Below are 21,391 nucleotides of genomic sequence, written 5' to 3'. Positions count from 1 at the left end.
CAAGGAGGTCGGGAGGAAGAAAACTTAGAAACAGGGTGGGAAACGGTCGGCCGGTCCTAGCCTTCCGCTCTATGCAGAAACACGCGGGTCGACAATTCTCTAGCTTCAGTTTCTCTAGCTCGGGGTCAACGCTCCCTCTAAGCTGTGGAGTCTTGGGAGCAAAAATCCTACTTTGTGAGCAACTGGCATTAAAGCTGTGAGCCAGCGATTCAGCTGCTGCATAAATTAGTTTGCTCTGGAGCAGTGTTCCCTCTAAGCTGAGTTAGTGTGAGCCAGCTCACAGTTTTTTAGCCTCCAGCTCACAGATTTTTGTCTTAGCTCGGGAAGGACGGCTCCAGATCAAACTAATTCATGCAGTAGCCAAATCGCTGGCTCACAGCTTTAATGCCAGTTGCTCACAAAGTAGAATTTTTGAACACAAGACTCCACAGCTTAGAGGGAACATTGCTCTGGAGCCCTCCTCCCTGAGCTAAGACAAAAAATTGTAAGCTGGAAGCTAAAAAACTCAGCTTAGAGGGAACTCAGGAGTCCCCAACCTTTTTGAGCCTGCAGGAGCCAAAGGAAGCCCCAGGTCAGATCCTGGACTCTTTTGCATTCACTTTACTGTTGGGGGGGGGACACTTTCACACATGCAAAATAATGCAGTTTCAGTCCACTTCAGCAACTGTTTGCAAGGGGGTTTTGCCATTTCACACCATAACATCTGGCTGCAGAGTGCATTGAAAGCGTATCATTTGGTGTGTGTGAAAAGCATGCTTTTGTGGCATTTTGGTTGGCTGCAATAAAATGCATTACGCAGATTTTGTTAAGGGGAGAGGGGACTAGACAAGCAAAGGGCAAGCAACCAGACAAAGAAGGAAGGAACGGAAAGATCTGTGGACGAGACCACCACTTACCGGCAAGGAGTTTCCTATGTTCTTTGGAAAGCAAGGGAAGTGAAGCAAGGGAGGAAGAGAGAAAAAAGGAGAAAACCAGAGGTTAGAACAGCCGCAGAGAAAGAGAGAGGCATAAGCACACAAGAAAAGCCCCTCTGGGCCAGGCCAGCACCAAAAGCAAGGTAGGTGGTTCTGAGAAACCCACAAGCAGAAAGGCAGCAGCAATAGCCCCCCCCATTGGTAATTCAGAGGTACACTGCCCCTGAACACGGAGGTTGCTCAGCCTTGTGAGTTCACAGCACATCAGGGCTGTAGCTAGCTTCCATCCCTAGGTGAAGGACACAATTTCAGGGGTTTTCTCGTGAACATAAGAGAACACAAGAGAAGCCAATGTTGGATCAGGCCAATGGCCCATCCAATCCAACACTCTGTGTCCCACAGCGGCCAAAACCCAGGTGCCATCAGGAGGCCCACCAGTGGGGCCAGAACACTAGAAGCCCTCCCACTGTTGCCCCCCAACAAAGCGCCAAGAATACAGAGCATCCCTTGCCCCAGCCTGAGAGTTCCTGTCTATACCTTGTGGCTAACAGCCACTGATGGACCTCTGCTCCATATGCCTATTTAATTCCCTCTTGAAGCCGTCCATGCTTGTAGCCGCCGCCACCTCCTGTGGCAGTGAATTCCAGGTGTTGATCAATCTTTGGGTGAAGAAGGGCTTCCTTTTATCCGTTCTAACCCGACTGCTCAGCAGTCTAATTGCGTGCCCACGAGTTCTGGTATTGTGAGAAAGGGGGAAAAGTCCTTCTTTCTCTACCTGCTGCTTCCCTACCTGTGGACTCCAGGAAAGCTTCTAAGCCCTGTCCAAAGCAAGGTTCGAGTCCAGAGGCACCTTAAATTCCAAGAAGGTTTACAGGGTATAAAGCTTTCAAGAGTCAACACTCCATTCATCGGATAGCTTTCTGACAAAGGTGGATTGGACTCCCGAAAGCTTCTCCCCTGGAACTCTCGTCGGTCTCTTAAGGTGCTGCTGGACTCTTCTCCCACAGGCCAACACAGATGCCCTTCAAAACAAGGTCCCGCCCCAGCGTCTTCGGGTCCTTTAGTGGCTCAGGAGATCAGAAATGACCCATTCAGAAGCTCTCGCCCAGGCGCTGCAAACACCTTCCCCAACCACAAGCCTCCCACCGCGCTCCCAGTCACTGTCGCTTACAGGAGATCTTCTTTTAGGATCACTTGAGGATCAGGTGAACTTGAAAAAATCCACCAGCACCAGGGAGAACAAGATGCACATTATGGATCGGCCTTGGGGGTATAATTGGCAAATTTTTTAAAGCCAGAAATGTTCAGGAAAGACGGTCATGTTCTTTAAAAGTTTACATTTGTCACCTTTTAACTCCCACCCTCCTCCAACGACTTCCCGATGGTGTACAGAGTTCACCGCGTTAGCCTCACCACAACACTGCTAGAAAAGAACACGAGTCCACGGGCACCTTAAAGAGTAACAACATTCGTGGCAGGGTAGGAGCTTTCATGAGCTTTCCCTGCCACCAGTGTTGTTAGTCTTTTAGATGCAACTGGACTCTTCTGCTGCTACAGACAGACTTAACACGGCTCCCCATCTTGATCTATCTCCACTGGAAGGTATATTGATTTTAAATGTGTGACCAGATCATAAGATTATGTCATCCCGTGTTGTCTAGTTCCTTCCGGTCACGGACTTTTAAAATATTTACATGAAATAAATAATAAAAAGGGGATGTATGTGGTGTGGGGGGGAGGGCAACTATCTATATTTAATCTATAACCATCTATACCCATCCTGTAAACCCCGCCCTTCACTTGGAGTCTCAGAGCATCTTACAAACTCCTTTCCCTTCCCCTCCCCACAACAGACACCCTGTGAGGTGGGTGGGGCTGAGAGAACTCTAACACAAACTGCTCTTTTTCAAGGACAGCTGTGCCAGAGCTTGTGACTGACCCAAGGTCACATCAGCAGGTGTAAGTGGAGGAGTGGGGAATCAAACCCAGTTCTCCCAGATTAGAGTCCGCACACTTAACCACTACACCAAACTGGCTCTCAGTGACTTTAATGAGTCACTACTCACTTCTTCAGATATCTCAAGAACATCTGAAGAATATTCTTCACATATCTGAAGAATGGAGCGGTGACTCACGAAAGCTCATCCCCTGCCACAAATTTGTTAGTCTTTAAGGTGCCCACTCATGGATCACTGCCTTGTCGTGGCGAGGGGGCTTGCGCGGTTCGATGAAGCTGTGGGCTATGCCGTGGAGGGCCACCCAAGACAGACAGGCCACAGCAGAGAACTCAGACCAAGAGTGATCCCCTGGAGTAGGTAATGGCAACCCACTCCAGTATCTTTGCCAAGAAAACCCCGTGGACAGTAACAAAAGGCTAAAAGATATGACGCCGGAAGATGAGCCCCTCAGGTCGGAAGGTGTCCAATATGCTACTGAGGAAGAGCAGAGGGCAAGTACAAGTAACCCCAGAAAGAGCGAAGCGGCTGGGCCAAAGCCGAAAGGACGCTCAGTTGTGGATGTGTCTGATGGTGAAAGGAAAGTCCGATGCTGCACGAACATGAAATTGAGCCAACTTCAGAGGACGGCGGAAGACAGGAGGGCCTGGCGGGAGCTGGTCCATGGGGTCGCAAAGAGTCGGACTCGACTGTGCGACTGAACAACAACAAAGGTGCCCATTGGACTCTTACTCTTTTCTACTGCTACGGACAGACTAACAGGGCTATCCATCTTGATCTCACAACACGGTTAGGCAGGTTAGGTCGAGGATTGACTGCCCCCGTGAGCTTCAGAGCAGAGTGTGGATTCAAACCCCAGGTCTCAGGGGTCCGAGTGCAACACTCTCAGCACTACACCACACCGGCTCTCAGCTGGAAAGTCACCAATTACGACATGTCACTAAAGAAACAAACAAGCAGGCAAATGTGTTTTAACTGAAAAGGCTGGGGACAGAACCTGGGACCTTCTACACTTGAAGCATATGCTCTACCACTACAGGCCATACCCAGGGCTCTTTTTGTAGAAAAAGCCGTGCAACACTCTCAGCACTACACCACACCGACTCTCAACTGGAAAGTCACCAATTACGACATGTTACTAAAGAAACAAACAAGCAGGCAAATGGGACCTTCCACACTTGAAGCATCTGCTCTACCACTACAGGCCATCCAGGGCTCTTTTTGTAGAAAAAGCCCAGCAGGAACTCATTAGCATAACAAAATAGCCCTGGCCATACCCATAAGAACAACCTTTATACCGAGTCAGACCACTGAACCGTTGAGCTTGTTATCATTGAGTTTCTGCTGTTGGGTGTGGCCTGTTATGCTAATGAGTTCCTGCTGGGCGTGGCCAACTCGGGAGCCAGCCGGAACTCCGTTCCTGTGCGTTCCTGCCCCAAAATAGCCCTGGCCATACCCATAAGAACAACCTTTATACCAAGTCAGACCACTGAACCGTTGAACTTGTTATCATCTACTCCAGGAGTCCCCAACCCGGTGCCCGTGAGTCCACGGTGCCCACCAAATGTTTTTAGAAAGTAGTTTAGTTTAGTTTATTATGACGGTCTTAAGACCAGCATACAGTATAAACATAATATGAGAAAGAGGGGGGGGGGGAAACAGAGAAAATATACAGAATAAAAATCTAAATTTAATTTTTTTAAAAAAATGCAACTCCTGCAATCTAAGTTTTTGGAAAGTAAGCAGGGCCAGGTGGGGCTTCTGCCCAGCAAGTCTCCTGATTGGCCGCTGGAGCTTTGATGGGCTGTGCAGATTTTTAAAACCGTTCCTTTGGCGGCAGCTGCCACCACAACACAAGGATCTTCCATGTGTGGCTGCAAGTAAGCTGCGGCCACCATTTTGTGGCTGGCTCCGCATCCTGCAGCAGCCATTTTGTGGCTGTCCTTGGGTTTCCCCACCATGCAATGTCGGATTTCCAAAATGGCTTGGAGGAGGCGGAGGAGTTGGTTTTTATACCCCGCCCTTCACTACCCAAAGGAGTCTCAGAGCAGCTTACAATCACCTTCCCTTCCTCTCCCCACAACAGATACCCTGTGAGGTAGGTGGGGCAGAGAGAGCTCTGAGAGAACTGTGACTGACCCAAGGTCACCCAGCTGGCTTCATGTGGAGGAGGAATGGGGAATCAAACCCGGTTCTCCAGAGTAGAGTCTGCCGCTCTTAACCACGACACCAAACTTGGTCTCAGAAAATGTTGGGGACCCCTGGTCAACTCGGACGGACAGTGCCTCTCCCAGGCCTTTGGCAAAGGTCCATTTCAGGCCCGCCGGGAATGTATTTTCTTCTCTCCCCGCCCTCTACAAGCAGCAGGTTAAAAGCAAGAATCCAGAGCAGGTGCACATGCATAGAGCTTGTTTCTCAGGCCGGCCCCTGAAAGACCAGCCGGGGACGGCACGTACATCCGATCGAGGATGGATCAGGAGGGGAATCCGAAGGGGGCAGGGAGGGATGGTATTCCCCGGCATCTGAGGCACTGGCATGGCGTGAGCTGGAACAGAAGGAACAGGAATTGGGGGGAGAGGGGGCTGCGTCCTCTAAGGGGACAACAACACCACACACTGCCAAGACAATAAACTGGGGTTGTGGTTTTGGAAGAGTCGTGGACTGTTGCGGGGCAGGATACGAACCCGCTCTGAGCAGCCATCACGGCCCGGAGGAGGAGGCCGCTTGCCAAGGCGATGAGGCAATGCCGCTGGCAACCCGTCACGTTTCCTGTGCTGTGGATTAGGACAGCTTAAAATATCCCAGACCAGGAGAGTTATTTTGGGGGACTGGGGTGGACAAATGAAAAGATTCTTTGAGAGCGAAACAGAGCTGTCGTTTCACGATCCCGCGCCGGGGGGGGATTCTCGCTTCTCAATGTTGGCAGGGTCCAGAATGGCCGTCGGGAGGGTCACCGGATTAGCACGAGGACTGGTCCTCCCCATTGCAAATGAATGGGGGGACATTTCTGGACGCCGCGGCAGGGCAGGGGTGGTGGTCTGGCTGCTAGGCCAATGACACATCTGGAGCCACCCTCCCTGGCTCGTTTCATTCACCACTCCCTCCCCCATCCACCCTGGCTTTTCTGCCTTTCCAGGGAGGCTCATGAGCCTAAGAGGGGAGCAGAAAAACCTGAGGTCAGGGTAGGGTTTCCAGGGCTCCCCCCCCCGGCCACCGGGGAGGGGCAGGATTACAGATCCAAGCTGGAAAACTCCTTGAAAATTGGGGGTGGAGCCTGGGGAGGACAGGGACCTCAGTGGGGTAAAATTATAATAATAATAATATAATCTTTCAATTTATTAATCACTCAATCCTGCAGAGCTCGGAACAGCCCATTACAGGCTTCTCGGAGTCTAAGAGATTTTTTCTGAGACTTTCAATCTTGCGAGCTGAGCATTCCGGTCGCCGGCTAACACCTCCCCGACCGGGGTTTTTTTTGGTGTGCCCACCCTCTCTAAGGAGTGGTACCCATTTTATCTACTCGCCGAAGCTTTCGAACCGCTGGGTGGACGCTGAGCTAGGGACAAGGCTGGTAGCTCACACCAACACGGGGCTACCACCTGGAGGCTGGCATCCCTAGGGGGAGGCTGCAGGAGAGGATCGAGGCCCTCTGCCCCTGCTCTGGGCCTAGGGGGGCCCAGTATCCCCTGGCCAGCAGCGGGGGGCTGGTAGGGTTGCCAGATCCAGGTTGGGAAACTCCTAGATATTTGGGGATGGAGCCTGGGGAGGCCAGGGACCTCAGTGGGGTACAATGCCACAGAGGCCACCCTCCAAAGCATCCATTTCCCCCCCAGGGGAACTGGTCTCTGAAGTCTGGAGAGGAGCTGGAATTCCAGGGGATCCCCAGGCCCCACCTGGAGGCTGGCCTCCCTAGGTCAGGGTCAACTGCAGGGCTTTGGAGATACTTGGCCAGAGAATGACAGAGGGCTTCTCCATCGGTGTTCCCTCTAAGCTTAGTTAGCGTGAGCTAGCTCACCGTTTCTTAGCCTCCGGCTCACACCTTTTGTCTCAGCTCAGGAAGGGATGGCTCCAGAGCAAACTCATTTATGCAGCAGCCAAATCGCTCGCTCACAGCTTTAATGCCAGCAGCTCACAGAGTAGAATTTTTGCTCACAGGACTCCGCAGCTTAGAGGGAGCACTGCTCTCCACTGCCGCTTCCTTCCTCCCCCATCACAGACACAGCCCCCCCCAAAAAAAGAATTGGGGCTGTATCTGCCTCTCAGTTGTGGCAACACTGGAGGGAGAAAGATATTATTCATTTTATTTAATTATTTAAAGCACGTCTCTGCCACCTTTCCACCCAAACAGGGCACCCCACAAGGTTGCAGAATATGACTTTGGCTTCTAGTGAAGTTCATTACGAACGATCAACATATTACAGAATAACACTAAAGACAACTGAACCAAGCCCCAATGCGAGGCAATGCTGGGTAAGCGAGATTCGAATCTAGCACCTTAAGAGACCAGCAAGATTTTCGGGGAATGAGCTTTTGAGAGTCAACGCTCCCTTCGTCAGATTCAGACTGGGATAGAAGGACTCGGGACTCTCCATTCCTATTCGTATCTGACGAAGGGGAAGGAGATCAGTTCCCCTGGAGAAAATGGCTGCTTTAGAGGGTGGAGTCTGTGGCACTAGACCGTCCTGAGGCCCCTTCCCAAGCCCCGCCCTCCCAGATTTGCCCGGAATTTCCCACCCTAGAATCGGAAGCCCCAACTTCAAGGGCCCCTCCAGGTTTGATTCTCAAAAAGAACCAGTGCCGTAGCCAGGCAAAGACGCGCTTCCCCTCTGAGAGAAAGCAGCCAGCTGTCAACCTTCCACAACGAGAAAGCAAACCTTCCCATTTGCATCCAGAAAATAAAACAAGGCCCTCTCAGGTACCAGGAGCGCCTATAATGCAGGGCTAGGAGTTCCATGCAAAGCGACCTTCTCCCAATCTTCCCTCATTTCGAAGCCAATCAGATTTTGAAACACACATCTCCCCCCCCCTTTATGTCAACAAGGGCACCCCAAATTACACTCCTTCTGATAAAATTACATACCAATTAGACACACGACACTTGTTCATACACACACACACACATGCACCTCTCAATCTGCTGGCACACTGTCAACATTCGATAATGAGCCGGTGCATAAATCAAACCTCCCCTCCAGAGGAAGATGTGATTTGGAAAAACGGAACAAGCTGTCATGAACTTCTTTGGCTTTGGAAAGTTCAGGTGCGCTGGTGCTAATGAGAAACCCACCGTGTTTCCTGCAAGAACACGGAAAGGCCGGGCAGAAACCACTGGCGCAGCAGAGAGCGGGTTCTCGCTCTCGCTCTGTCTCCCGCCCCCCTTGCTGTAAATAGAGCCACCTCCGAAGGAAGGCCGCCAGAATTGAAACCAGACGTGTAGGAAATGTCTCGTTAGGCGTAATTGCTTTGCAAGGATTTGAGGTTTCCCCTCTGAGCAGTCGCCACGGGGCCGTCCCTTATTCACCACCTACCCTCCCCCGTGCTTCGGGGCGCGAGTGGGGAGCTTTGGGGGATATGCCGAGAGAAGGAACTGGGACCCAAAAGGTTCCTTGTTTCAGTCTTGCCTTGGCCACAGACTCACTAGGCAGCCTTACGCAATCCAGTGAGACTCAGTCTCCCATCTGCAACAGGAGCATTTTATTTATTTATTTAACTTGTTTCCCGTCAGCAGGCTCAGGGCGGCTCACAACAAATGACAGTAAATAAAACAATTTCTTAAATAAAATTACAATAAGTTAAGTCTAAAAACAGTACATACAGTGCTAGCAGTGACGCTGTAAAATGGCGAGAATCCAACAGTCAGTTAAGCGCATGGTCTGGGTCTTGTCAGTGGCACGCAGGCTATTCAGTCAATATATCTATGTTAGTGATATTGTTGTTGTTGATGGTATTGTTGTTGATCGTATAATAATGCCGGCCTACTTTACAGGGCTGTTGTACATCCAGATAATTTATATTATTGTATTTACATTACTTTAGCCCGCCTTTCTCACATGGACTCAAGGAGGATTTCACAACAGTGAATCAATACAATTGACGGATGGGACATTCAATAAACAATGGAGTGTCTTCCTTGGTGTGGCCCCCACTTTATGAAACAGCCTGCCTGAAGAGGTCAGGAAGACTTCCACACACTTTCCAGAAACTATGCCGAACAGAATGCAAAATATTCCACAAACTATGGAGAACAGCATGCAAAATATTCCACAAACTATGGGTAACTATGGAGAGAGCCAGTTTGGTGTAGTGGTTAAGTGCGCAGACTCTAATCTGGGAGAACCGGGTTTGATTCCCTACTCCTCCACGTGCACCTGGCTGGATGACCTTGGGCAAGCCATAGTTCTGATAAGAGCTATTCTTGAAAAAGAGCAGTTTCTCTCAAGCTCCTTCAGCCCCACCTACCTCACAGGGTGTCTGTTGTGGGGAGGGGAAGGGAAAGGAGTTTGTAAGCCGCTCTGAGACACCTTTGGGTAGTGAAGGGCGGGGTATAAATCCAATCTCTTCTTCTTCTTCTAACTGCATGCAAAATATTCCACAAACTGCAAAACTGACTTCCACAAACTATGCAAAATCGAATTATTCAAGAGGGCTTTTCTATGCAGGCAATTGACTTGTACTGTACTAAATGATTCACAAAGTTGCCTGGGAAAATTATTATGGGCTGTGGTCTATACGGCTATGTATAGCTTGCCGAAACTAGGATCTTACAATGAAGTTCTGCATCATTTAATGTGTCATGTTAGTACTTTTGCTTTGCTTTGGTTCTGTTTTTAGACTTCTGGTTGGTTCTACTGCCCTAATCCTATCGCATTAAGCACTGTGTATACGAAAAGTGCTCGATAAATGCTCCGTACTGGATGACTGCTCCCCGCACGCTGCTTTGCAGACTCAATCAAGGCTCAGGTCAACAGGCCTAAATTCTCCCACAAATATGCTAACAATTCGCAGCAGACACCCACCACAGTGTGAAAGAGAGCAAGCAATGAACTGCACGGCTCCCTCGCCTTCCTTTTTCTCCTCCTCCTTCTTAAAATATTTACACTCTGCTCTTCTCTCCGCTATCCAGTTGGCCAGGTGGCTTAAAATTTTAAAAACCACACAAAAAGAAATCGCAGCGGCAAAGAAGCCACCCAGAAGATCGCTGGCAGGCAGAGGTGCTTCTCACAGATTTGAACAGAAACGAAACAGTAGGATCTCCTATAGAATGCCCTCATGAAAAGTGTTTTAAAGCGGACACTGGAAAGCCACACGCATGCATTTCCGTGCACGTGTGGTCAAGATTTAACGCCTGGAGATCCAGAAGAGGTGGCCAATTCAAGATTTAACGCCTGGAGATCCAGAAGAAGTGACAAAACCTGAAGAACACCAGGCTTGGCAATTCTTCAGGCAGGTATGGATGACAATGGGAGGGAAGGTACCTTTCCTCCCCGCCCACCTGGCGCAGCTGCCCTGCCTCCAATATTAGTGGGCATCCCTGCAGTGCTGTAATGTCCGAACTGGCGAAATCCAACATCTGAAAGCTTCAGATGTGCAATTAACTTCCTAAATCCTGGTGAAGCAATCCCCCAGCAGGTAGGTCGAACATTGGCATACCGGGCCATTTTGCTCAGTATGCGGGGCAAAGTGAGGCTAACCCCCTAGTGGCAGCAGCAAAGGAAAGATGGTACACCTGGCATCGCCTCCTATACCCATGCAGACAGCAGCCGGGTCTAAGTTAACCCTTGAAATGTTGGGTAGTGCCAGTCGTCGTGTTCACAGGAAGTCTGGCTAAGTACAACATTAACCTCTGCCCCCTCGTTCTCTTTGCCAGCCAGTATGCCTACATCTTCAGGGGCGGTGATGGTAGAAAGTGCTGTAAAGTTGCAGATGACTTATGGTGATCTTGTCGGCTTTCAAGGCAGGAGATGTAGACAGGTGGTTTGCCCTTGCCTGCCTCTGCGTAGCAACCCTGGGCTTCCTTGGTGGTCTCCTATCCACATGCTGACCAGGGCAGACCCTGCTTAGCTTCCCAGACAGGGCAAGCCTGGCCTATCTAGGTCAGGGCTCTTCCAGGGTTCCCTCTACGCTGAGTTAGTGTGAGCTAGCTCAGTTTTTTAGCCTCCGGCTCACAGATTTTTGTCTCAGCTCAGGAAGGGATGGCTCCAGAGCAAACTAACCGATGCAGCAGCCAAATGGCTCGCTCACCACTTTAATGTCAGCAGCTCACAAAGGTTTGCTCACAAAACTCCACAGCTTAGAGGGAGCATTCACAGATAGACAGGCCCAGGGCTCTTTTTGTAGATAAAAGCCCAGCAGGAACTCATTAGCATAATAGGCCACACCCAACAGCAGGAACTCATTAGCATATTAGTCCACAGTCCACACCCCTGACAGCACAGCACATTACCACATTAGGCCGCACCCCCATGTTACCAGAAGTGTGGCCTCTGCATGAGACAGGAGGCTGGATTCGATGGACCACGGGTCTGACCCAGCAGGGCTCTTCTGATGTTCTTACACGAAAGTCCTGCAGGAGACTTAAGTCACATCTGGCCACATCCGTACTCAGAAACAACCAGGATTCCCAAGATGGAACCCCTTTCCTCTGCCAAAGCGCAGCCACGTCTCTTTGTTCAAACACTCCACTCTTCTCAAGAGGCGCTCCAAGCCTTCCCGGGGGAAGGAGTGAATCAGCGAGGAAAGACACAGCAGAGGGGCGGCTTTATTTTGGGTGAAACTAATGCAATTAAGAGACTCCCCTCGCCGCTTTTATGCCTCCCGTCCCTTTCTCATTGCCGGCTTCTCCCCCCCCTCCCCATTCTGTGCCAAGGGTCCCCTCCCTTCCAAGGGGGCTCCGATGACAAAGCCCCCAGCACAGAGACAATCGACTCTTATGTTCTAAGGCAGCTCCGCTCGCCGGGAAGAGAGCCAGGGCTGGCAACTCTCTGCGGCGGGGAATAAAAGACGCGTTTGTCCGGCAGAGTTGCTCCAGGCTGGGGGGTGGCTTCACAAAAAGAGAGCCGCTGCACAGCAACCTGGCGGGAGCCCCGCAAGCAGAGACGCGCACAGCTGGGCTGAAGAGGCGAGTTCGAAAAACCAGCTTGGAACATGGAAATGGTCTCTGGTCCTCCAAGAGGCAGGTTTATACTATGTTATCCCGTCTGCAGGCTGTGGAAGGTCAGTAATTCAGCCGTTCGAGACCTGAGTGCCGCAAGACGGAGTGAGCTCCCGTCTCTAGTTCCAGCTCCTGCCAACCTAGCAGTTCGAAAGCAAGAAATTGCAAGCAGATAAATAGGTACCACTTTGGTGGGAAGGTAACAGCGTTTCGTGCACCTTGGTGTTTAGTCATGCCGGCCACATGACCATGGAAACGTCTTCGGACAGCACTGGCTCTTCGGCTTTGAAACGGAGATGAGCACCGCAACCCTAGAGACAGACTCGGCTGGCTTTCGAGCAAGGGAACCTTTACCTTTACCTTTTTATCAGGTCTCAGTAGGGAATTTTAGAACACCCCCCACCCCCCTGCACCCTGGAAGTACACCACCACCACCCCCTGCACCTCTGTCTGCTCTGTCTAAGAGCTGGTCAGAAGCAGTGACAAGGAAAATGGATTCCAGGCACCAAATCACCTTTCGTGGCTTGCCTGCCGTGGCCACACCTATGTGCCTGGTAGGGGCGGGGCTGTTTTTTTTAATTATTTTGTACAGTAGGATACAAAATAATCACAGGGTTGGAGTACCTGTCCTAAGAGGAAAAGCTAAAAAGCTACATTTTATTGCAAAGGAGGAGGAGGAGGAGGAGATTGGATTTATACCCCACCCTTCACTCGGAGTCTCAGAGCAGCTTACAAACTCCTTCCCCTTCCCCTCCTCACAACAGACACCCTGGTGGGGGGAATGAATGACATCACAAAAGCTTAGAAAAATACGCACGGCGTGGTCGAAGTAAAGAAAGAGAACCTTTTCTCCTCCTCCCGTAATCCAGCTAAATCACTGGACAAAATTAATTTGCGGTAGATTCAGAACTGATGAAACTGAATACAGTATGGTGCATGGTTAACATTCCGGAACTCACTGCCACAAGATATCCAGATGGCCACCAAGTTAGACAGCGTTAAAAGGGGACTGGACAGATCCATAACCATTGCCAGACCCATCAGCTACTATGGCAAAACTGAACTCCCTGAATAGCTGCTGTTGAATGCCACCTCTGCCTTGGACCAGGGAATCCCTTGGAATTACAGCTCATCTCCAGAGATCAGTTCCCCTGGAGAAAATGGATGCTTTGGAGGGTGGACTGTAGGGCATCGTACCCCACCGAGGTCCCTGTCCTCCCCAGGCTCCATCCCCAGATCTCCAGGAGTTTCCCAACCTGGAGCCGGCAACCCTACCGCCCCCCTTCCCCAGCAGTGGCCAGGGGGCACCTAGCAACCCTCGCTGAAGAGCAACAGAAGGGGAGGGAATTGCTCTCTGCTTGCAGGCTACCTGGAAGCATCTGGTTGGCTACCGCTAGAAGCAGCAAGCCAGACAAAGCAGTCCTGTGGTCTGACCCAGCAGAGTACTTCTTGCATTCTTCAACAGTGCCAAGGTGGCACACATCATAAAACAAGTGGCGATGCATTTCCAGGGAAGTTGGAATTGGTAGATCGGATCTAGACCCTTGCACCCTCCTCCTGATGACTAGCAGGACTTTGTTTCCTTCTGCCCCTCTTTCTGGCTTTTGGTCCTTCAATAAAGACTGCCCAGACATTTTCAAGCTGCTCTCCAGAGGACTAGAAACTTGCGTTATTGAAATAAAAGCTGAACAGCTGCCATGCCCGGGATGCAGAAACCTTGGTCTGATATACCAACATTCCAAGCTGGCCCAGCCATCATGCTGACAAGATTTAACTTGCAGAATTTTCCAGCTGTACACACATATATTGGGGTGGGCTGTGGCTAAGTGGCAGAGCCTCTGCTTGGCATGCAGGAAGTCCCAGGTTCAATCCCTGGCATCTCCAGTGCAAACTGTCACGTAACAGATGTGAAAGACCTCAGCCTGAGACCCTGGAGAGCGGCTGCCAGTCTGATTAGACAAGACTGACTTTGATGACATGAGATGAGATTGGATTTATCCCCCGCCCTTCACTTGGAGTCTCAGAGCGGCTTACAAACTCCTTTCCCTTCCCCTCCCCACAATAGACACCCTGTGAGGTGGGTGGGGCTGAGAGAACTCTGACACAAACTGCTCTTTCAGGAACAGCTGTGCCAGAGCTTGTGACTGACCCAAGGTCACTCCAGCAGGTGCAAGTGGAGGAGTGGGGAATCAAACCCCGTTCTCCCAGATTAGAGTCCGCACACTTCACCACGACACCAAACTGACTTTGATGGACCGAGGGTCTGGTTCAATACAAGGCGGCTTTATGTGTGTTCATTTGTAGCTTGGGGTACAGCATCCACTGGCACGCAGAAAGTCCCAAGTTCAATCCCCAGCAGCTCCAGTTAGAAAGACCAAGCAGTAGGTGATGTGAAAGACTTTGCTGGAAACCCCTGTAGAGCGGCTGCCAGTCTGAGTAGACAAGACTGATTCGGTAGAAGGCAGTTGCTGGCATCCATGTGTATCTGCTGAAATCCGGTTACGCTTCCATGCTGCCACGTTCTTCTTAAATCATTTCCCACCCACCAATCATGCACCTTTAACTCCCCCCCGCCTTAAATTCCCAACCAGTTTGATCTCCTCCCTTCCCCCCTCACAGTGTCATTGCTGCAGGCCACAGAGAGAAACGCTACAAACGTCTTTTGGAAAAGTCATCCTTGTTTAACTCGAGCAGAACAAAACAAAATTCTATTCATCTCCCAAACACGCATCCTTCAACCCCTTTAAATAAGAAGGTCTCAAATACTCGCTCGCTCTCGCTCTCTTTTGCGCCACGAAGCTTGTGTTCCAAAAATCTTGAATAATTGAAGTTTTCATGCAATGTTAAAGTCTTTCAAGATTGCATTAAAATTCATACCCTCTTCTCCTTAGCAGAATAATCATTCTGGAGTCCCACGGAGGGCAAGCAGCCGCTTCCTTTAACTCCGTTTCCTTCGCTCAAGACAGCACCATCTCAGGTCCTCTGCTGACGTTACGGCACATGGGCATTCACGGATAAATGTACTGAAGCAGTTGGGAGTGCGCACGTTCACATCCAAACGATATACACACGGGAGAATCTGAATAAATCCAGGATGGTGATAGCGTGTCCACACGGCTGTATGTTTTTTGTATGCATGTGCACTTGTGCGACCCGTGAGTTAACGGTGCACAAAGCTGCTAACATTAAACAGACTGAATGTGGCAACAGATAAAATGAACATGTGCACATTGAGTGGTGAGAATCACTCAACATGCACACATTCACACATGGGGAGGGGGCTGTGGCTCAGTGGTAGAGCATCTGCTTGGCATGCAGAAGATCCCTGGTTCAATCCTCAGCATCTCTCACTAAAAGGATCGGGTAGTCATCGGTGAGGTGAACGGCCTCTGCCCGAAAAACTGGAGAGCGGCTGCCAGTCTGAGTAGACAATATTGACCTTGATGGACCAAGGCAGCTTGATATGTTTGTGGCATACAGACTGCATACCTGTTCAACAGAACACCTTCTTCCAGGGCCTACAAGTGGGGACTATACAAATCCATAGAGGATAAGTCTATGTCATGTAGCAGAGGTGCAGGCAGGCAAGCCAGACACATTGAGGTGCTCACACAAAGTCCAAAGGTCAGCGCCAGAAGTCCACAAGCCAGAAGTGCACAAGCCAGAGGGTCGTTACCAGAAGGGGTGCAGCAGAGGGTGCAGTCAGGAGGTCCAAGCCAGAGAGTCAGAAAGTCAAAGTTCCAAGCCAGTCCAAGTTCACAGAAAGAAAGCAGGGTCACGGCACTGTGGTCGCAGAGTCCAGCAGAATGACTTGTTGCTGCCACCACCTGCAGTCTCCCAGCCGTGGGTTTTATAGGCACTTCCTAACAAGCCCTTGTTAGCAGCCAGCTGCTTGGGAGTCCTGCTGCAACCACTCCGGGCTGTCATCAGCAAGCAGCTGGGCAAGACGGGCCAGGAGACGTGCACTCTGCCTCCTTGCTTGCAGCTCGATTCTCAGCTTCTGTCTCCGGCGCTCGAAGGGTGGAGGTGAGCCTGGCGGACTGGTCTGAATCAACTGAGACTCACCTGCTGCATCAGAGCTGGGCGGTGGCTCCAGATCAGCGGTTGGTGGTGAGTCTTGGTCAGCCTGCAGCTCCTCAGCCTGTCTGCTGGCTTCTGCTGACTCAGAGCCAACCGTGTGTGGCTCCCCTTCCCCCAGGAGTCCTAGGTCTGCGTGCTGACCCAGGACAGTCCATCAATAACCATGACAACTGACTGGAAACTCCCTGTTCAGAGGCAGTATACCTCTGGATGCCCAGTGCTTGTTTTCAAGAACAGTGGGAGGTATAATGGGAAAAGAATGGTTTCCCCCCCTAAGGCACTCATTATCTGCAGCATAACCCAGAGCAACGGAGAAACATTGTCAAAGTTCTTCACTATTAAACTTTTACTTCTCATCAGATTTGCAGAGAAGGCAAAGGTGATCTTACTAGTGATTGAGACCAACAAGCTGGCCTGACCACGAAGCTTCTAGCGCAACCAAGGAGTGCCATTTGACACATTTCAAGCTTCCTTGTTGGTGTGACTGGTCTCCCTTTCAGGTCTCTCCTCTGTCTGGAGCTGGTGGCGCATAGGCTAACATTGCTCAGGTCACGCGTTCAAGACCCACTGCACCCCAACGCCTGATCCTCTCCCTTGGAACAAGGGCAAAGGGAATGTAAACTGCAGTGAAATTAGTCATGTCCCATTGATTCCCGACCAGACAGGTTTCCAAGACTGGCTGACAGAGCCGCAGGAAGGCCAAGCCGGTCTGGAATGACTTCATCTACTAATGCGACGCAGTTTAATAAAGCAAATGGGTTGTGGGCAAGGTGCCAAGAGACTGAGCTGAGGCTATGCTTGAAAGTTTCTTTTTTTAAAAAAACAAAAAAATCTACCTCGATGGCACCAGAGAAAGGCTTGGAAGACAAAAGGCAAGATTGAAATTCCGCCGGGCGACAGAGGCAAACGATAATCACTACTCTACGGAGACGATATGCAAGATTTCTTAAAGATACGAGTGTGGAGGAATGACAAAGAGTGTGACGGATAAAGAGAGAGAATAAGTCAGAACACAGTGCTAGAAGTTACAATGGCTTGGAAGACAAAAGGCAAGATTGAAATTCCGCCGGGCGACAGAGGCAAACGATAATCACTACTCTACCGAGAAGATATGCAATATTTTTTAGAGATACGAGTGTGGAGGAATGACAAAGAGCATGCAGGATAAAGAGAGAGAATAAGTCAGAACGCAGTGCTAGAAGTTACAATACAGAGAGAGCAAATGGACAGAGAGGGGGGTGGAAGAGGGTTGTGTCCACTGACCCAGCTCTGTTAGAAGAGTCATTTGGTCCCTCCTCCTACCCCCACAAATACTGTGGGGCACCATCCTGCGTAGGCTCCACTGAAATGAATTTATGTACTTTATTTATATCCCGCTTCCCTCCCCAATAGGGACCCAAGGAGGCTTACGTCATTCTCCTCTCATCCATTTTGCCCTCACAACAACCCTGCAGGGTAGCTTAGGCTGTGAGGGAGTGACTGGCCCAAGGTCACCCAGCACGCTTCTGTGACAGAGTGGGGATTCAAACGTTGGCCCCCCAGATGCTAGTCCAGTGCGCTAACCATTTTCCCGCAACACTAATGAGAACTGCACAAGAGCAGTGTCGGGCTTGCTTTGCCCCACTGGGGATCCTGCCAATGTTACCTGTAATACCCCCCCCTTACTGAGCAGAACAGTTCACATCCTGAGGGGAATGTAACTGCTGTAATCTTAAAGTAGGCAACGGGTAGTACTAGACCCTGTGTGGCTCCAGACTGCTGCTGAGCAGGGCTTCCGGTGTTAATGAGCGGCTGCTCACGTGCATGCACAGCTTACGTGCACAGCCTAGAGGGAACACTGGTTCCTGCGGGAGAATTTCTTGGAGACCTTTGCCCCATTTTTGATATCTGTCCATCTATCTTGGAGACCTTTCTTGGAGACCTTTGCCCCATTTTTTGATCTCTGCAGGTAGAGAAAGAGGTACTTTTCTCCCTTTCTCACAATACAAGAACTCATGGGCACTCCATGAAACTGCTGAGCGGTCGGGTTGGAACGGATAAAAGGAAGTACTTCTTCACCCAAAGAGTGATTAACACATGGAATTCACTGCCACAGGAAGTGGTGGCGGCTACAAGCATGGACGGCTTCAAGAGGGAATTAGATAAGCATATGGAGCAGAGGTCCATCAGTGGCTATTAGCCACAAGGTATAGATAGGGGCTCTGGGGCAAGTGATGCTCAGTCTTCTTGGTGCTTGGGGGGGGGGTCAACAGTGGGAGGGCTTCTAATGTCCTGGCTCCACTGGTGGACCTCCTAATGGCACCTGGTATTTCTGGCCACTGTGTGATACAGAGTGTTGGACTGGATGGGCCGTTGGCCTGATCCAACATTGGCGTCTCTTATGTTCTTATGTTCATCTCAGTGGTCAAAGACAGGAAGAGCCCACTAGGTTCATCGCCCTATCTGGAATCTTGATCCACTACACCTAAGAGTTTCTGAAAACGCGTCGTTTGAATGCATCCGTCACAGCTTGCATTTAAAGAATGGGAGCTGGGGTTTTCAGAATGGGAAAGGTTCCGGTTAAAAAGGAAGGCCCGTGCCCTCCAGAAATGATAACAGCCCCGTCTGCGAGCAGCTGAATTGCTTTGCTCTATCCGGTCAGCATTTCCCCCAAGCACTTTTGATCTCAATCAATCATCTTAGGGTATCGTGGAAACTCTCCCTTGAGCGACTAACACTGCAAGGTAAGAGGTCACTTCTACGAGTTGCTCACTGAAAGCAGCCGAAAATTTGGAACAATTTTTTTCCAAAAGTCATTATGCAGCGAACTATTCGTAGACATAAATGACACATAGACGAATGAGCTCGGCAACTGCTGATTTGCTATTTATTTTGATGAAGCCTGGCCCAGAAATGAGGTAGACCCAGCAGATGAGGAAGGCTGGCTATAGCCAAATCAGGCCTCCAGTAGCCTTCCCAACCAGAGCCATGATAAAAGGCTGAGGGACCCAAGAGCCCCCTTGTGGCCCCTGCAGTTCAATCTCTGCTCCACGTTCCCCTTTGCTAACCCCACCCGATTCTCCATTGCGTCCTAGGAGGGCTCTCTCAGCAGCCTCATTCCCTAGAGTTGCCAACCTCCAGGGAGTAGCTGGAGATCTCACAGAATCACAATTGATTTCCAGGCTACAGAGATCAGTTCCCTTGGAGAAAATGGCAGCTTTGGAGGGTGGACTTGCTGGCGTACCCCCCCCCCCCGGAACCACCTCCAGAATCTCCAGGAATTTCCCAACCCAGAGCTGGCAACCCTACGATTGTGAGCTGTTACAGAGGGACCATGTGGGCACATTTCTCAGGGTTCCCTGGTGGGAAAACACACAACTTGAACACTCTGAATATAGATAAGCATATGGAGCAGAGGTCCATCCGTGGCTATTAGCTCTGTCTTCTTGGTGCTTGGGGGGGGGGCAACAGTGGGAGGGCTTCTAGTGTCCTGGCCCCACTGGTGGACCTCCTGATGGCACCTGGTATTTCTGGCCACTGTGTGATACAGAGTGTTGGGCTGGACGGGCCTTTGGCCTGATCCAACATTGGCGTCTCTTATGTTCTTATGTTAATTGCTGAACCAACAAAATGTCATAGCCCAACACCTGAAGACAGCCACTCCTTCTGACCTTCCTAATTCAGATCCTTGTTCTGTGAGGAAATAAGGTGAAATCTTTACTTCCCAACAAGCAGGGCAATGGGAAGGCAGAAACCACTCCCCTCACCCCCTGCAGTCCGTTCTCTCACCCTCCTCCAAAGATGTGTTTGCTCTGAGTGCAATCCAGCTGTTTTTACTTACTGCTCTAATTCCTTCCAGATGCAGCAGTGCCTAAGATCCACCGCCGACACGTCCAAGCACCATACAACAACACCCCCCGGACTGAACAGGTGCGTTCTGCCTGGGTCTTCCAATGACCCAAACTTTTTCACTTCGCATGAGCAACGGGGAGGTCGGGTCGGGTGGGGACTCTCGTATCAGGGCCAAACCGGAAGCATCTCAATAAATGTCCCATTTCAAAGTTTCACTTCTGAAATGTTGAGCAGCGGACAGCACAGTGGATTTCGACGGGGGAAGACCTGGATTTGAAGCACACTTTATGGTTTGGTCAGAATAGCCAGTGACCACAAAAACAGAAGGCTGTACTTGGCCACACGGAAGGAGAGAGGGAAGGGAAGATGTGTTAGGCAGGTACAGGTGTGTTGGCATCCCACTGAGGAGGGCGTGCGAGATGGGACCTTAACCCCATGGCCTAAGACAGGGGTCCCCCAGCCTTTTGAGCCTGTGAGGACCACAGGAATTCTGACACAGGAGGGTGGGTGCAACCACAAAATGGCTGCCCCAAAAGGCAAAGTCACCCACAACATCTCAGGGAGTGAGGTCATGAATAACTCTAACAATAACTCCTCACCATTTCAGGCAGAAGCTCTGTTTAACAGGACGCCTTTTATAATATTTTCTTGCATACTCAAGATCCTTGAGCTGTGGTGGGAGCTGTTGCCAAAGCAATAACCCCCCCAAAAAACAGAGAACCACAGCCATAGATAAATAAGAAAAACACAAAGCTGCGTATAGACGCTAAAGTAAACAATTACTCATGAATAGCGTCCAAATAGTGTAATATATGACAATAACAATACAATATGACTCAATGTAAGGTACTATATAACAATCAAGTGCAAAACAAAGGTCCAAAACAATAGATTACCAAAGGTCCAAAACAATAGATTGATGAAATTTCCAGATAAAGTATTCGTTTCGTGAGTCTTCTGAATACGACTGATGTATAACTTCAAACTATCAATAAAGTAACCTGCACAGACAATCAGATCTCCAGCAGCCAATCGGAGAAGCCTTTCTGGGCAAAATCCCCACCTGGCCATGCCCAGTTTCTAAAAACACTAGGAGGGCACCAAAAATGGTTTCTGTGGGCACCACGATGGGGACCCCCAGAGACCACTTTCCACTCTCCTACCTTTCTAACATCTTGTAAATACTGCGCCTGAGGAACAGTCCTGGGGGGTTTCGAAAGCATGCACAGTGTTTTGGGGCAAATCTGGTCCAGTGAAAGGCATTATTTGGATTTGGTTCTCACCTGGAGGATTCTGCAGGGTCCAAGTGTCATTTCTCTAGTCCAGTGTAAACTTGTTCTGCACCCCCCACCCCGCCAATCCTGTTCCTCACCTACAATCTTGCAGGGCATAAAAGAACAATTCCTGTTTTGTTTCTTGAAATGTCGCAGAGGTTTGCAGCTCAACCTGCTCCCCCCCCC

General features: G+C 50.2%; 1 protein-coding gene across 1 annotated transcript in view; it reads right to left on the bottom strand.

Moving 5' to 3' along the window:
• AGRN (agrin) overlaps nucleotides 1-21,391 on the bottom strand; it is a 377,914-nt gene that overhangs the window by 253,527 nt on the left and 102,996 nt on the right. Inside the window, exon 3 of the mRNA XM_015411659.1 lies at nucleotides 897-917. Within this exon, the coding sequence (XP_015267145.1) occupies nucleotides 897-917 (21 nt within the window). The remainder of the gene's footprint in view (nucleotides 1-896; nucleotides 918-21,391) is intronic.

Source organism: Gekko japonicus, unplaced genomic scaffold (assembly GCF_001447785.1).
Source record: "Gekko japonicus isolate JY-2015 unplaced genomic scaffold, Gekko_japonicus_V1.1 scaffold76, whole genome shotgun sequence".
In the NCBI taxonomy this organism is placed as follows: Eukaryota; Metazoa; Chordata; class Lepidosauria; order Squamata; family Gekkonidae; genus Gekko; species Gekko japonicus.
This window is presented reverse-complemented; position numbering and strand designations above follow the sequence as displayed.